Here is a 15,772-nt window from a genome sequence, read left to right on the forward strand (position 1 = left end):
GAGAGAGAGAGAGAGAGAGAGAGAGAGAGAGAGAGAGAGAGAGAGGGATGTATGTGTGACGTAAGGGAGAGCACGCCGAGCATGTGTGAATGTACGCAAAGGTCGCATCTTTGTGTTGCAGAACTGAAAACTCTGCTTATTATTAAGAAGAAGAAGAAGAAGAAGAAGAAGAAGAAGAAAAGGAGGGACCATATTATGCTTAAAAACACACTGTGGTTTATGTTTCTGCTCAATGATCTTGTCGGTCTTCGACACTCTCCTCTCTCCTTACCAACTTTGAGAATCGCCCTCTCTTCAAATCAAACACAAATGAACATTTCATTATCATGACGATATTGGATATTAGAGGCTTATGCGTGCTTATAATATTTTTTTTGGACAGGTAGTATTTCGAGTTTAAGCAGGGATCTTCTCCTTTAAAAAAAAATCAAAGAAAAGGGAAATTTGTAAAAAGCAAATTGATAAGAAGAGGGAGGGACACACACATACATCAAGGGTTTATACAAATGTTTTAAAAGTACAAATTAAGTTATCCATTGGGAAAAAAAATGTTATGAAAAAAAAAGAGGGATGCTTATTGGGAACCTTGAAAAGCAATGAAATTATAATTTAATCGACTTTATGGCATTGAATAGACAGACGTACGAGTTGATGAATGCCCTTAATCACACAGATTTGCTGTTTTAAAAAATAATAAAGTGGGAAAATGGTATAATGCATCACAAGTGGAAGGCCAAATGTATTTTCTAAAATTGATTTGTAAACGAAAATCATAATAATTAGACAATCATTGTATAATTGATGTAATAATAATAAACAGAAGATCAGTAGACAGCGAGGACAAATGGTAAAGGTTTAATCATCTTCGTTAATCTTTAATATAAAGTAGTCTTTTCTTCTTACCAAGAAAAAATACTCATACTACTAACTATGTTGTGCTTTTAATTAATTAATTTTTTAAGAAAGAAAAAAAAGGAGAAACAAAGCCTCCCCTCCCCTTAGTGCGTGTGTATATATATACGGGGGAGAGATGGGAGGGGGCAGGGGGAAGAGAGGAAATAGAAATGGAGAGAAGAGCAGACCCAATCAAAAGAAGCGTAAGGGCTGAGGAGCTGCCGGAGAGTCCGAGAGGACCCATGGAGTTCCTGAGCAGATCATGGAGCCTCTCTGCCTTCCATATCTCCAGAGCTCTTTCTTCTTCTTCTTCTTCTGCTTCTGCCTGCACCACTTCTTCTACTACCACCAGTGCTATACCTGAAGGAGAAGAAGATACCCACCCACTCTCCCAAGAGCCTCCTCCCCCCGTTTATAACCATCCGCAGCTTGTTCTCGACCGCATCCTCTCCCACTCGGTACACACCTATATCTCTCTATATATATACATACGTGCTTCTTTATATATATATAAAAGAAAATTAATAAAAACAACACTCGGTTTACTATATATGGGTGGCAAAAAGGAAGTGGCGTCACCAACGGTAACATCAGGGAGGCTTTCGCACAGCAGCGGACCACTCAACGGCGGAGGCGGCGTTGGTTCTGACACTCCTCCCTTCTCTCCCTCTCCCCATGACTTCGACGACCTCCTCCAGGTTCTTTCCACTACATCACTTGCTTAAAGAATGCCTCGGTGATTTGGTCTCGTCAGACCGGGATTTTTTTTTGGTTATATAAAACCAACAGTAAAAAAAAGAAGCTGAATCGTCTCCGGTCCAGATGCCTTTGCTACAAAAGCACCCATCTCCACCCCCCCCCTTTTCCGACAAAACCCATATTTGACGACCTTTGACTTTATGTTTTGGTAGATCCCCAAAAACATATCAACCCATATCTATATACAAGAATCTTAATCCAATCTCGTACCTGTGGATCTCCACCATTACACATATACACGTATATAAAACGATCTTAGAAAAAATACTTGTTCCATACTAATTACCTAACGGTTGTCAAGTGTTCCATGTTCTATACAAATCTTTTAATCCTTTTCCCATTCGTGTATTGTGCTTGACCAAAATAAACTACAGACCGATAACATCACTCATTCATTGTCATGCTTGTAGTACTTTCGCACCCACAACACCATACAGCCCCTGTTCTCTGGTACAAGCGCCAGCCGTGGCGCCACCAGTAATGGCAATGCCACGCCAGTAGGCGGTGGCGGTGGACCAAAAACAGTAGGCAGATGGCTCAAGGACCGTAAAGAAAAGAAGAAGGAAGAGAACAGAGCTCACAATGCGCAGATCCATGCCGCTGTCTCAGTTGCCGCAGTTGCCTCCGCTGTAGCGGCCATAGCAGCAGCAACTGCTGCTTCCTCCTCTGGCAAACACGAGCAGATGGCAAAAATTGATATGGCAATGGCTTCGGCAGGGGCACTGGTTGCAGCTCAGTGCGTAGAGGCTGCAGAGAATATGGGAGCTGAGAGGGATCATTTGACGTCAGTTGTAAGTTCTGCTGTGAATGTTAGGTCCCACGACGACATTGTCACCCTCAATGCAGCTGCTGCAACAGGTATATATATGTACCAACCCAGGTTAAATTTAAAAGCCGTGGTACTCAAATAATGAACTTGCAAACAACATGATACCTTCCTGTTTCATGCCAGCTCTACGAGGGGCAGTCACATTGAAGGCGAGAGCCCTCAAAGAGGTTTGGAACGTCACAGCAGCCCTAACAACAGAGAAATCAACCACTGCAGGGATTTGTGGTCAGCTTACAACAAAGCACAGTGACAGTAGCTTTAGCGGAGAACTGCCTGTATCCGGCCAAGAGTTCCTAAGCATCTGTAACCAGGAACTGCTAGCCAAGGGCACTGAGCTCCTCAAGCGAACCCGTGGAGGTACTAGTTCCACTACGACTTGTTTTAGTGTTCATATTTGGTAAAACAGAAAAGCTGTTGACCTTGTTGCTTTTGCTAACAATGTAGGTGACCTCCACTGGAAGATTGTCTCTGTTTATATCAACAAAGTAGGTCAAGTGACACTCAAAATGAAAAGCAAACATGTCCGAGGGACCTTCACCAAGAAAAAGAAACGTAGGTCTCCTTATGAACTAGGACACTGCCATATAGTACATAAATAAAACCTGTTGAATGATGAGGCAGATTGCGTATTGCCATTCAAAAGTCCTGAGATTTGAATTTACATTGCAGATTTGGTGGTCGAAGTGAAGAGGGAAATACCTGCGTGGCCTGGTAGGGACTTATTGAACAGTGGAGAGCAGGGTTACTACTTCGGACTGAGGACAGAGACCACAAGGGTCATCGAGTTTGAATGCAGGAACCAGAGGGAGTATGATATATGGACTCAGGGGGTTTCCTGCCTTCTAGCCATTGCATCTGAGAGGAAGCAAATGAGTCCACAGTCCAACGGATGGCACCTGAATGGCGTGAACTAATACAATACAACTTCTCACTTTGATTGGAATACAAGCTAGCTCCCCAAGACCAGACAAGGTTTATCCATCAAGAAGCAGAGCAGAGAGACTCGACCTTTTCTAATTGTCCTTCATTAAGGAACTTACTTTCAATTAAACATATGGTTTCACCACATAGGTGACTTTCACAGGCAACAACCTCGCGAATATGACTATTGGTATTTGATATGCAATTAACAGCGATAAACTACTCTTTACAACCCAGATTTCCTTGCAGATAAAAGAATCCTGACACATGAAATGGACAAGAATTATATGGCATTCAATAAAGCAGGTAAAGTCGAATTGGAATATGGCCAACTTAGCTATCAGCAGCTCTAAACACAGTGAGCAAAGACAGGAAGAGATTGATCACGTCCAGATAAAGAGACACTGCAGCCCAGATGTACTCATCATAAGAATATCGCTTGATCAGATTGTCCGTATCGTAAACAATATAGCCGCAGAAGATGATGGATGCCAAACAACCATAGATCATCACCGAGATCTTTCCCAACGGGAAGAGAATCTGCATCCAAAAACAAACCACTCAAGTGCACACAAGACGCTGCCAACATACTGCGACAGAATGACGAGAGAAAACGATACCTGGATCAAGGCAAACACCATAAGCACAAGGATGGCACCAAACAAAAAGGGTCCCAGGAAGTTGAAGTCGTAGCCCCTCTTCGCAGCCCAGAATGTGTACCCAGTGAGCGATAAGACGACAACAGTCGTCAAAATCACAGACTCGAGAATGACCTTCCCTGTTGCATCGAAACCAATCACCGATTTGGTTATGCTTCTTATTAAACACTCGGAGAAAGAAGGCACCTCAAGATACACGCGAAATGGATACGCATCTTACCGCTTGTAAATGCACAGGTCAATCCAACCGCAAACGCGAGGGAGATGGTGAAAACAGAGAGAAGAAGATAATTCACAGGATGTTTCTGGTGATAATAATACAACGGACACAAAACTGCGCGCAAACGAAACAATTCATAATTAGAAACCCTAGGAAGCAAAGCAGACATAGAACCAAAAGGAAATAGAAATTACCAATCAAAGGAGTGAAAATGAGAAGAACGTAGAGAGCGAGGCCGGCGCCGGTGGTGGTGAAGAAAGTGGAGATGGGATGAACGGTGACGACGACGGAGGCGACGGCGATGGTGGCGAGAAGCTGGATAGAGATGATAGAATATACCTTTCGGATGAAAGACCAACGGAGTTCGGGGCTCTCAAGCATCATAGGATAGAGAGGCCTGGGTCCCGACTCCAAGTCATGCTTCCCGTACGGATGGTTCCACATCTTTTCCTGGGACCAAAGGGATCGGATCAGATGATGCGCTTCGGGAGAGACGAACAAACAAAACAATGGGAAACTTCCTCTGGGGGCTGTCTTGATCTAGATTTATACACGTCAACGTTCCCACCATATTCTATTGGGCCTTCTTTGGGCCGAAATGTTAATCTGGGAATTTCTATGGGCCCCACTTTTGCAATCTGGGCTCTAAGATGTTTTCATATAGAATTTTGGATGCATATGAAAATTTGTCAAAACATGGCGAAGAAAGTTGTATAGAACAGGGTACATTACTATTTACATAGATTATAAATCATATTTCTACTATAATCAAAATTCAATGGGATTAATACTCTCTTCTGGTGATGTAATTGCTGTTCTTGTTGTAATCATCAAACTTCAATATATAAGACCCGGTATTAATACCCTCTTCTGATTATACAATTTGCCCAACCATGCATTTCGGATACTCGGTATTCCAACCCAAGGCGTAGGCTTCTAGTAGGTTCGAGTCTTTTATTGTTTAAAGAGCCATTTTTTATTGAAATAATGGTTTAGATTTGAGTAAGACCGTCGTTATAAAATAAACTAATGCAAGTTGCATGGCGTGGCGAGCCACTTGTTCGCCAGATGAGCGTCCCCTGACACCGTGGCAAAACATTACATCTCCACGTGTCTCAGTCGATTTAGGTGAATCGGACCAATCAGCGTACGCAATCTATCTCTCGTATTTTTTTTTTCCCAGTTTGGAAAAGTACTTGGCTTTTTTTTTCCTTTTTCTATACTAAACAAGTTTTTTTTAAGTGCATAACTTTTTTTTTGGACTATATGCGATTTTGTTTACTATTTAATGGCCGCAACTTTAAATATCGTGATTAGTACATCAAAATATTTTGAATAAATCTACTGTTTTTTTAATTATAATCGATTTGGTTATAGTTTTATTTTGTTTGATTCAATAATCTTAAAAATCACAATTTTTTGTTTGTAAAAAAAATATATAGACGAAGCAACAAAATCGAATTGTAAAAACTATGGTGAAAAATAAAGTAAAAAAGCCTGGTTGGCTATAAATAAAATTTTTAAAACCACATACTTGTATTTCTTATATTTGCGAAATCTTTATAAAAAGTATTACCCTAGACAAATACGTTTTTAATGCTTTAAGTAGCATTGACTAGTAATTATGGTAATCTTAATTAATAATACGATATAAACAATTGATCCTTCTCAATATGTTTTGAAAGTCGACGGAATGATTTCAGTTGGTATGTGAGTACCGGTATAGCTCAAGATTCAGTTACATTAATACTGAAAAACACCACGATATTGCATAGATTATTATAATTTACTTGCTTAGGTGAGACAAAATGTACATTCTAAAAACATTTTAAACTGAGTTGGATTTTTAATAATCATTTTATTCAAAGTAAATAAACTAACATGATGCCACGTAGTGACACCAATAAAGGTTACATAATCATCATCAACTCCAAGAACAACAGATCAAAGATTCGCTGTATCGTAAAATCGTGGTGAACGTTTTATGCGAGAAAACAACGTAGTCAAAGATGAGCTACACGTGTCCACAAACATACAATAACTGACAAGTATAATTAAAAATTGGGGGCATTTATACCAATTACAATAGAAAATCTACAAATTCTGATGCCATATAATTTGTATACGTAAGTGTGTTCAATCAGCAAGTTTTTATTATTTTAAAAAATTATTTTCCACAGGATGTGCAAATGTTGGAGTACCAAAACAAAATAAACGTTGATATAATTCGAAATTTATATTTACGTGCACTTGGGGTTTGAAAAAAAAAATAGTGATCAAAATTTACATAATCTAAAGTCCTTTTGGCAGTATCTTTAAATTCTTTCAAGTCCGGGGCACAAGAGACGATGAGTTATGTTATAAATAAAATAAAATATGACGAAAATTAAAACAAAGGCACGTAAACAGAGATATATATATATATATATATATATATATAAAGGAGGCGAGAATAAAATATATATTAGAGTGTGCAAGAGACCCACGCTGGATGTAATTAAATAGTAAAGAAGCTCATTCGAGTGGAAGTTCCAGAACGTTCCTAAGGAGGAAGGGGCTCCTAATTGTTCCAGAACCTTCGAAATCTGGGTAACGTTTTTATTTAATTATCCATTGTGATGACTGTCTATTTAAGCCACCTCGCCTACGTGGCTTGTATCCTCCTCCCCCAACTGCCGCAAACTAACTCAAGCTCACCACTCTGCTTCCCAAATGGAATCTCTTTCCTTCTGCCTCATGTAAATTAATCCGATAAACGTCTCCTTCTCTTTCAAATTCGTCCTCAACCTGACATAATCGGGAGTCAAATCGAAATTGAGGGCCCCGTATGATGATGAATCCGTATTTTGCAGCGACAGGAGAGTACAGCGGCGGAGGCGGCGATCGACCGCCGAGGGGGATGGTGCCGCAGCCGATGGAGGGGCTGAACGAGATGGGGCCGCCGCCAGGAGGCGGCGATCGACCGCCGAGGGGGATGGTGCCGCAGCCGATGGAGGGTCTGAACGAGATGGGGCCGCCGCCATTTCTGACGAAGACGTTCGAGATGGTGGAGGATCCGGGCACGGACCACATCGTATCGTGGAACAGGGGAGGCACAAGCTTCGTCGTCTGGGATCCGCATTCTTTCTCCACGAATCTGCTCCCTAGATACTTCAAACACAACAATTTCTCAAGCTTCGTAAGGCAGCTCAACACCTATGTAAGTGTCGTCCTATCCTTGCTCTGTTCTCTGCTCATTTGGAAAAACAGACGAGCTTTGATTTCCTCTTGTTCTTCTAGTTTCTGGAAAACTTGAAGAAGAATTCTGGCTGCGACTACCAAAATAAAATTCCTGAGTTTGTTGGTAACGAGATTCGTTTGATTTGAGTTCTAAGTGTTCAAAGAGGAATCTGGAAAGTTCGGGAAACCACATCGACATCAAACCTGTAGATTTTGTCAGGTAGTGGATCGGAAGGAAGAAGCTATCGTAAGTTCTGGAAGCTTGATCTCCTTCGCAACTTGCCCAATAAAATAATCCTCACTAATGGTTTTATTTTAATAAAAAAATTCTTCCTTTTTGGGTGGGAGTTCCAATGTTCATATTTAATCGGGGTACCAAAACTCGGCTGGATATGATATGAGGCATTTCTCACCATCATTTATTCCTCCAAAACAATGCATAGCTTGATTTTTTTAATTAAACTTATACCATTCAATAAATAAGATTTTTCAGGCAATATGTGCGCACATACATAAAAAGGCTTGATATTAATTAATAAAATGTTTTGCGCAGATGGATATTTTTAGACTACGCCATGTCATCCTTTTTTTTTTTTTGTGGTTAATTTCCAGGAAAAATGGAAGTCGTTTTGATTCTCACTGAGATGTTTGATACTGTTCTGAATAGACTGACATTTGTGTTGGGGCAGGGATTCAGGAAGATAGATCCAGACAGATGGGAGTTCGCCAACGAGGCGTTCTTGGTGGGTCAGAGGCAGCTTCTGAAGAACATAAAGAGGAGAAAAACGCCGCCATCGTCGTCTCCATCGCTTCTGATGGGAGAGCAGCAGGAACCCTGCATCGAGGTGGGGGGGTTTGGAGCGACAGAGGGACGGGAGATGCAGCGGCTCCAGCGAGACAGGCACGTCCTGATAGCGGAGGTGGTGAAGCTGAGGCAGCAGCAGCAGAGGACCAGAGCGTACCTGCAAGCCATGGAGGAGAGGCTTCAGGGGGCGGAGAAGAAACAGAGGCAGATGATGTCGTTCTTGGCGCGTGCCATGCAGAACCCTTCCTTCTTAAATCAGCTGTTGCAACAGAGGGACAAGAGGAGAGAGCTGGAGGAGGCGGCCTGTAAGAAGCGGAGGAGGCCGATAGAGCAGGGGCATTCGGTGAAAGCAGAGCCATTGGAAGTGTCGGAGCTGGAGGCGCTTGCTCTTGAGATGCAGGGCTTCGGTCGGAGGCATGACAGGGAGCTCGACCATGGTTTCTGGGAAGAGCTTCTTAGCAACGAGAGGTTCGAGGGGGAGCTCCAGATTCCAGGAGGCGACGATGATGAAGATGAAGAGCACGTCAACGTTTTGGCTGATAGGTTTGGGTATTTGGGATCCAGCCCCAAGTGACCGTCTCTCTGTCTGTACCATAACTCTCTCACATTTCCTTTTACTCGAGATTTTGTCATTCCCCCCCTGTGGTATATTAATTGATTTTCACGTTTTTCTAAGTCTCTCTAGTTCCCCGGCGGTTTGCTTTCAGCCAACGGTAGAAAATAAAAGCGTATTCTTCGGGGTCTTTGTATAAATTACTTTTTCTGATATTTCATAATGTAAGCGGATACTAAAATTAAATTGGGAATGTCCGTGGACATAGATTCTTATTCAGGTGGGGTCATGGGCCGAATCTGACCCACAAGTACATGCGAGGGAACGCATAAATGTTGAGGCCCAAGACACGTGGCCGTAACAGATACTCGGATCATCCTGCTCGTGGTCCGAACCTTCTCTACCTCTGGGCAGAGCATGATCCTACGCCACACGACACAACCACAATTTCCAACGCTCCATTCTTTGGTCAGATATTTTTCATGCGAATATATTCACCATGTTACATGGTAATCACCGACAACGTATCTGATTCCATAGGCGAGCTCGAACAATTATGCGATTCCATCAGACCTTTAATCTTTATGATAATTTTACAAAATCAAACAGCGTAATTTTTTTTTTTAATCTTACAGTCAGATAAGGCCCGGTGAAGTAGGTCACTGATAATGCGTTTAGTTAGAAGATACTTCTGCCGGCTATGTACTCTGCTTCTTCGATGGCAACTCGGGCATGTTGCTCCATTCCGACCGAACCATCTTACCGTCCCAGGTTTAGCCACATCCGAAGAGTCTCATCTCTCGGCAATGCCAGAAATCTCGTCCCAGTCCCTCCTTCAAAACCCCAACGCATCGAAGGCGGCTTTGACGAAGCTTCTCCAAGTCTTGGCAATTTGTTTTCCAGCGGCGATGACTACCCGGACCAAGCTTATGCCTCTCTTCTGGATCTTTGTGGAAGCCGAAGATCTCTCTCTCAAGTGCGGCAGCTTCACGCCCGCATTTCCAAAATCTGCCCCTTTCATTATTCGGGTTTCTTGGGCGGTAAGCTCGTGTTCGTGTATGGTAAGTGCGGGTCTCTTGATGATGCAGAGAAGGTGTTTGACAGAATGCGCGTGAGAACGTCGTTTGCATGGAATGCAATGATAGGAGCTTATGTTTCCAACAATGAGCCTGGTTCAGCTCTTGGTGTTTATCGGCAAATGCTGGGTGAGGGTGTTCCTGTTCATGTTCTTTCTTTCCCTCTTTTGCTCAAAGCTTGTGCCATGGTTGGAGATCTCAAGAGTGGGACCAAGCTTCATGGTCTCGTTGTTAAACTTGGGTACTGTTCAACAATTTTCGTTGTAAATGCATTGATTTCCATGTATGCAAAAAATGCTGACTTGAATGCAGCAAGGCGGCTGTTTGACAGATCTGAAGATAGAGATGATGTCGTTATGTGGAACTCCGTTATATCTTCATACTCCGCGTCTGGGCAATCTTTGGAAGCTTTAGGGTTCTTCAGAGAAATGCAGATGAATGGTCCTGCTCCCAACAGTTACACTTTCGTTTCAGCTCTCACGGCTTGTGAAGATCCATCTCATTCAAAGCTAGGTAAAGAAATTCATTCCGCTGTCCTGAAATCAAGTCATTCTCATGACGTATACGTGTGCAATGCATTGATTGCAATGTATGCTAGGTGTAGCAACATGGTTGAGGCAGGAAGAATCCTCAGCCAGATGGATGAAAATGATATCGTGTCCTGGAACTCTATGATTGTGGGTTTTGTACATAATTGTATGTATACTGAGGCCTTCGCCTTCTTACGGGATATGATGGCTGCTGGCCACAACCCTGACGAGGTCTCAATGACCAGTGTCATTGCAGCCTCTGGTCGATCAGGCAATCTGTTGGCAGGAATGGAATCACATGCTTATGTTATTAAATTTGGCTTGGATTATAATCTGCAGGTTGGAAACACGTTGATAGATATGTATTCAAAGTGCAGCTGCACAGATTACATGGGGCGTACATTTTATTTGATGCCTGATAAAGATATGATTTCTTGGACCACAATAATCTCTGGTTATGCTCAGAATGATTGTCATACAGAGGCCTTAGGACTCTTCCGGGTTGTTGCTCAGGAACAGATGGAGAGTGATGCTATGATGCTGGGTAGTGTCCTTCTGGCTTGTAGTAAACTAAAGTGCATGCTCCTCGTAAAAGAAATTCATGGCTACATCTTGAGAAAAGGTTTATATGATACTGTGACACAGAATGCTATCGTTGATGTATATGGGGAATGTGGGAGCATTGACTATGCCATTCAAATGTTCGAATTAATGGAAGACAAAGATGTTGTGAGTTGGACAAGCGTAATATTTTCTTGTGTCAATAATGGGAAAGAAAATGAGGCTGTTGAACTCTTTCATCGGATGGTTGAAACTGGTACCGAAGCTGATTCTGTAGCACTGGTAGGTATACTGTCTGCTGCAGCAAGTTTATCTGCCCTAAAGATAGGGCTAGAAGTTCATGGGTGTTTGCTCCGGAAAGGTTTCTGTTTGGAGGGATCCACTGCAAGTGCACTTATTGACATGTATGCTCGCTGCGGAGATTTACAGAGTGCCAGAGCTGTATATGATTTAGTTGAAAGGAAAGGTTTAGTGCAATATACAAGTATGGTAAATGCGTATGGAATGCATGGCCATGGAGACTCAGCCGTTGAGTTGTTCGCTAAAATGAAGCATGGAAATATCATTCCCGATCACATCGCATTTCTAGCACTTCTTTACGCATGCAGCCATGCGGGGCTGACTGATGAGGGTAGAAATTTTATTGAGATTATGGAACATGAATACAATTTGGTACCATGGCCTGAACATTACGCGTGTCTGGTTGACATGCTTGGCCGGTCAAATTGTGTAACAGAAGCCTATGAGTTCGTTAAAAGCATGAAGACAAAACCAACTGCTGAAGTTTGGTGTGCTCTCCTTGCAGCTTGCCGAGCTCACTCAGAAAAAGAAATAGGAGAGGTTGCAGCTCAGAAGCTCCTTGAACTAGATCCCAAGAGTCCCGGAAATCTTGTCCTTGTGTCCAATGTCTTTGCTGAGCAAGGAAGATGGGAAGATGTTGAAGCTGTGAGGGCAAAGCTGAAAGCGAGTGGATTGAAGAAACACCCTGGTTGTAGTTGGATCGAGATCGACAGAAAGATCCACGCATTTATGGCAAGAGACAAGTCTCATACAGAGACCAACGAGATATACAATAAATTATCTGAGATAATCAGGGAGTTGGAGAGGGAAATGGGATATGCAGCTGATACAAAGTTTGTTCTGCACGATGTGGATGAAAAGGAGAAGGTTCAGATATTGCACGGGCATAGCGAGAGGCTAGCCATTGCTTATGGTCTGCTCAAAACGCCCGAGGGAGCCCGTCTTCGGATCACAAAGAATCTACGTGTCTGCAGTGATTGCCATACTTTCTGTAAGCTGGTTTCAAAGTTATTCAGACGACAACTTGTGATTAGGGATGCCAATAGATTTCACCATTTTGAAAATGGGGCGTGTTCTTGCGGAGATTTCTGGTAAAACAAAGTCTATTCTCAGTATAAGTGCTCCTCCAAGTTTAGTTTGTCAAAAGATGGTGCTCTTTTGTCAGACCAAGATTATTTTATCATTTGGTTAGCTCAACAAACCTTGACAAAGGCTTGCATATGGTTATTTGCTTCATGCGCTTCACCAAGAACAAGGCAAAGGAGACATCTTAGGTGTGAAATTTTTACCTCATTTAGTTTCATGCATCTGTATTTGCTCACAGGCAAATCTGCTGTTACTTATATGAGATATATTTCAAAACTATCTGTGTCGCGTTGGTATGAAATGGGTGATCCGCCTAGGTTTGAAGAGGATTACACTACTCTTTGAATGAAAGCCAATGTCAATTTTTATGTGAATTATTTTTAAAAAGAGTAAAAAGTTTTAAGATCTGCCAAATGTTTAATTACCACTTACCACTTCTTATGTTTCTTTGTCGGATTGTAGGTGCTCTAGCCCTCTCGGTTTAAAGATTAAGAAGACGCGTCTCATCTTTATTGCACATCTCTGCAACTAGAAAAAAGTCGGGTAAGCCACAGAAACTCTTTTCATCTTATCAATCTAGTCCTGTTCTGTATGTGTTGCACCATTAGCTGTAGATGTAGAAAGCTTCTGCACAGAGTATGAGAGAGAGAGAGAGAGAGAGAGAGAGAGAGAGAGAGATGCAAGTAATTTGAAACAAAAAGAAATGACGTTGACCAGACATATAGGAAGGGAAATAAAAGCATCGGCATTTAAAAGCCGGAAGCAGAAGCCTAGACATGAGATGAAACTAGATATTGTAGTCGTCAAACTAGGTTTCTCTGTTTCCCATACAGACACTAAGCACAGTTAACTCTTTAATGCAGAACAACACTAAACACCCTTTACTCATTCTAAGATATTGCATCATTTTACTAAGTGTCTAGTGAAATACCATGGAGCATGACGCTTGTTTTATTGGATACCTAATGAATGGAGAAAACGAACAGCAGAGACGATGTTCAATAACCATATGATCAAAGCAAAACTTAAAGATTAGGTTTTTAACAAAAAAAAAAACTTAAAGATTAGGTCTTGGAGTTTTTTTAGTTCAAGGAGTCAACGTTCAAAATGGGGGAAGGTACGAAACCTGTTTGCTGTTAGAGAGAGAGAGAGACATTAGAGGAAGAAAGAGAGATGTAACACAATAAAGGAGTATATTTAGGGTCACAGGTGGTGGAAATATAGGTATGCAGAGAGGGCCGAAGCTCTAATCTCTTCTCTTCATAGCCCTATTGATTTTGTCTCTCTTAGCTGTATGCATGATGATGCCTTCTTTTAATTCACTGTTTCAGTCTTCTTTATTTCGTGGTCTCTCTCTCTCTCTCTTCTTTTTCAACCCTCTCTCCAAAATTTTAACGTCTCTCCGTCAACTCTTCCTATAAGTAGTCACAAAGCACTCAGCGACAGCACAACACCTTCTCTTCTGTTTCACCTTTGCACTTCCTTTCCTCTCTCTGCCGTGTCATGTCTTGTTTCTCTACGCATGCTCCCCTTCTCTTCTCATGGCATCTTGCATGTACATAGTTCTCCAACGTCTTTATGTTTCAGCTTCATCTAACCTAGAAGTTTCTCCTTAGTCATCATGACAATTTTCGTCGTCTTCCATGCATGGTCCTTCGTTTTATATCTTGATAACATGTCTTGATGACACAAATATATGTTAGAATTGAAGTGCAGGAGTGTTGGCTTAAGCCCTTCCGAGAAGTCCACTGAGGAAAAAGTGAAGCTGCCAGCATGATCTATCTTTTGGTTAGAGAATGAGTGGAGACACAATGCTAACCCAAAGCTAGGTCATGCTCTGACAGCCTCATTCCTTCCTCATTGGGCACATGCCAAGTCTCAAACATTCCATTCAAAACAAGCAAAAAAGCCTGACCAAACGCCAACTTCTGTGAGTGTCCTCTCTGTCTTTCTATCCCCTCCTGGTTCTCAACGTATTTCCTGTGTTTTCTGCACACGTATCCTCTTCCCTTTATATTATTACGTGCAATAACCGCAATGTTTCATGTTGCTTTAGGTTTAACAAAAAATAAATCGTATTACATGTTCCCCACTGGACTTACATTGTGCAAAGCAAAAAATGAACTCTCAAAAACATACAACACAACAACACAGTGCACAAGAACCCACACCTCCTTATATTTCGTATGTAAGAAGAAGAATCCTCATTTTCATCTCTTTGAAAGAGACGAAACATCTAGTTCTAGAATACCAAGTTAGGTTTGAAGTGTAGATAAAGCCGGAGTTTCCCTCAAGTCTGTACAGTAATAAGTCAAAATTTGTCTCACCACCCGCCACACCAACTTTCTTCCTACTAAGTTCAACACGTATTTCTAGTTTCCCTGATTTTGCAAGGGTAGGATAGAAAGGTACCATGCACGTATCTTCTTGTACCATCTTTGAAGACTTGTAGTGTCGTTTCCGGATTAAAGGTACTGTGTAAATATGACTTTCCAATGGTTGCCTTGCTATGTAGGCAATCATGATAGGGAATGAAGTGTCTGAACCTAACCTTGTCTCCGTCCACCACTAACAGCATGACAAACATCTCTTCGGCCACCGTAGCAACTAAGTTTGGACTTTGGAGTTCGTCTTTGATTTCTTGTTCTGCTTGTAAAAGTTTTCATCTTCTCAGACAGCTCCCTATCTTTGCTCCTGGTTTACTGATTACACCAGAGAACTGTTAGCTGGGTATCTACCTATGCCTAAGTGGTTTATCTAAGAGGGAGGAGCCTTCTGAACTTTTAAACAAAGATGTTGGACTCTTTAGGTAAGAGAGGAAAGGTGTTTTGGAAACGGGTATGAACTTCATGAAAAAGCCTATTGGCCAAGAAAGAGCTGCAAGTCCAATGCAAACACCCCATTGCCACCCGGTCAGCCTTACAGTATCAGCAAACTTCTTTAGGAATTCCACCATAATGACTTGAAGAAGGATTGTGATGGCTATGATTCCTATGAACAACTTGTTCCTGTGAATACCTTTGAACACGTTTCTTTTTTCCATCTCCCTTGAGTTGAATTCATTGAAAACCTGGGAGAGCACGAAAGTGTTGAATATGAGAGTGTCTTTCACTTCCTTGCTCACGTTGAAGATAGACCTACCCTTGAATTGGAAAATCAAGAGTATGGTTATCTGATAAAGTGACTGAGCCAGGAGATTCCTCCACATTATGTTTGTTATAAGGGGCTCAGTTCTGCCCACTGGCTTTTGCTTCAGGAGCTCGTTTGTAGGTCGCTCAGTGGCGAGAGCCAGAGCTCCTAGAGTGTCCATGATGAGGTTCACCCATAGCAGTTGAACTGTTGTCAATGGTACCTCTCCTG

At 42.0% G+C, this 15,772-nt stretch overlaps 5 protein-coding genes and 1 long non-coding RNA gene across 14 annotated transcripts in view; 3 read left to right on the plus strand and 3 right to left on the minus strand.

The window, feature by feature from the left end:
- The first annotated feature begins 864 nt into the window (after nucleotides 1-864).
- LOC104817563 (VAN3-binding protein) lies at nucleotides 865-3,608 on the plus strand. Its single transcript, XM_010546797.1, has 6 exons — nucleotides 865-1,352; nucleotides 1,461-1,592; nucleotides 2,064-2,511; nucleotides 2,606-2,839; nucleotides 2,927-3,034; nucleotides 3,152-3,608. The coding sequence occupies exons 1-6, from the start codon at nucleotides 1,065-1,067 to the stop codon at nucleotides 3,394-3,396; spliced, it is 1,455 nt and encodes a 484-aa protein (XP_010545099.1). The 5' UTR covers nucleotides 865-1,064; the 3' UTR covers nucleotides 3,397-3,608.
- On the minus strand, nucleotides 1,833-2,680 carry LOC104817562. The gene is made up of 2 exons (XR_772544.1): nucleotides 2,588-2,680; nucleotides 1,833-2,502 (listed from the first exon to the last, which is right to left on the minus strand). It is a non-coding gene; the product is annotated as an uncharacterized LOC104817562 (long non-coding RNA).
- Nucleotides 3,609-3,620: 12 nt separating the features above from the next.
- On the minus strand, nucleotides 3,621-4,792 carry LOC104817565 (BI1-like protein). The gene is made up of 4 exons (XM_010546798.1): nucleotides 4,477-4,792; nucleotides 4,283-4,396; nucleotides 4,024-4,181; nucleotides 3,621-3,943 (listed from the first exon to the last, which is right to left on the minus strand). Exons 1-4 carry the CDS (start codon nucleotides 4,724-4,726, stop codon nucleotides 3,737-3,739), a joined length of 729 nt encoding a protein of 242 aa, XP_010545100.1. The 5' UTR covers nucleotides 4,727-4,792; the 3' UTR covers nucleotides 3,621-3,736.
- Nucleotides 4,793-6,914: 2,122 nt separating this feature from the next.
- Nucleotides 6,915-9,105, plus strand: LOC104817566 (heat stress transcription factor A-7a). Of its 2 annotated transcripts, XM_010546800.2 has the most exons (4): nucleotides 6,915-7,020; nucleotides 7,135-7,158; nucleotides 7,234-7,481; nucleotides 8,191-9,105. In XM_010546800.2, exons 3-4 carry the CDS (start codon nucleotides 7,257-7,259, stop codon nucleotides 8,878-8,880), a joined length of 915 nt encoding a protein of 304 aa, XP_010545102.1. In that variant the 5' UTR covers nucleotides 6,915-7,020; nucleotides 7,135-7,158; nucleotides 7,234-7,256; the 3' UTR covers nucleotides 8,881-9,105. The 2 variants fall into 2 exon arrangements, with proteins under 2 accessions (XP_010545102.1, XP_010545101.1); XM_010546799.2 differs by having other exon boundaries at nucleotides 6,915-7,158.
- Nucleotides 9,106-9,275: 170 nt separating this feature from the next.
- Nucleotides 9,276-15,772, plus strand: part of LOC104817568 (pentatricopeptide repeat-containing protein At3g63370, chloroplastic) — a 9,807-nt gene continuing 3,310 nt past the window's right edge. For 4 of the 7 annotated variants that reach the window (XM_010546811.2, XM_010546808.2, XM_010546810.2 and 1 more), the window contains exons 1-2: nucleotides 9,295-12,600; nucleotides 12,875-12,955. In XM_010546811.2, the coding sequence (XP_010545113.1) occupies nucleotides 9,560-12,421 (2,862 nt within the window). In that variant the 5' untranslated portion in view covers nucleotides 9,295-9,559 and the 3' untranslated portion in view covers nucleotides 12,422-12,600; nucleotides 12,875-12,955. Of the gene's footprint in view, nucleotides 12,601-12,874; nucleotides 12,956-14,115; nucleotides 14,205-14,927; nucleotides 15,017-15,668; nucleotides 15,737-15,772 lie in introns of those variants that run through there. The other 3 variants (XM_010546805.1, XM_010546809.2, XM_010546807.2) reach the window with 3 other exon arrangements.
- Nucleotides 15,130-15,772, minus strand: part of LOC104817567 (calcium-transporting ATPase 12, plasma membrane-type) — a 3,915-nt gene continuing 3,272 nt past the window's right edge. For both annotated transcript variants that reach the window (XM_010546801.2, XM_010546803.2), the window contains one exon: nucleotides 15,130-15,772. In XM_010546801.2, coding sequence (XP_010545103.1) covers nucleotides 15,147-15,772 — 626 coding nt within the window. In that variant the 3' untranslated portion in view covers nucleotides 15,130-15,146.

The sequence above is a fragment of the Tarenaya hassleriana genome, unplaced genomic scaffold (genome assembly GCF_000463585.1).
Source record: "Tarenaya hassleriana unplaced genomic scaffold, ASM46358v1 Cleome27, whole genome shotgun sequence".
NCBI lineage: Eukaryota > Viridiplantae > Streptophyta > Magnoliopsida > Brassicales > Cleomaceae > Tarenaya > Tarenaya hassleriana.

What these genes read in the sequence shown, in the direction of transcription:
- LOC104817565 (XM_010546798.1), bottom strand. Translation starts at nt 4,726, where the DNA reads ATGTGGAACCATCCGTACGGGAAGCATGACTTGGAGTCGGGACCCAGG. An exon ending in CATTTTCACTCCTTTGATTG is followed by an intron (nt 4,397 to 4,476) that starts GTAATTTCTATT and finishes GTTTGCGCGCAG; the next exon opens with TTTTGTGTCCGTTGTATTAT. An exon ending in TGGTGTTTGCCTTGATCCAG is followed by an intron (nt 3,944 to 4,023) that starts GTATCGTTTTCT and finishes TTTTGGATGCAG; the next exon opens with ATTCTCTTCCCGTTGGGAAA.
- LOC104817563 (XM_010546797.1), top strand. Translation starts at nt 1,065, where the DNA reads ATGGAGAGAAGAGCAGACCCAATCAAAAGAAGCGTAAGGGCTGAGGAG. An exon ending in ACCGCATCCTCTCCCACTCG is followed by an intron (nt 1,353 to 1,460) that starts GTACACACCTAT and finishes GGTGGCAAAAAG; the next exon opens with GAAGTGGCGTCACCAACGGT. An exon ending in CAATGCAGCTGCTGCAACAG is followed by an intron (nt 2,512 to 2,605) that starts GTATATATATGT and finishes GTTTCATGCCAG; the next exon opens with CTCTACGAGGGGCAGTCACA.
- LOC104817566 (XM_010546799.2), top strand. Translation starts at nt 7,110, where the DNA reads ATGATGATGAATCCGTATTTTGCAGCGACAGGAGAGTACAGCGGCGGA. An exon ending in AGGAGAGTACAGCGGCGGAG is followed by an intron (nt 7,159 to 7,233) that starts GCGGCGATCGAC and finishes CGCCGCCAGGAG; the next exon opens with GCGGCGATCGACCGCCGAGG. An exon ending in TAAGGCAGCTCAACACCTAT is followed by an intron (nt 7,482 to 8,190) that starts GTAAGTGTCGTC and finishes GTGTTGGGGCAG; the next exon opens with GGATTCAGGAAGATAGATCC.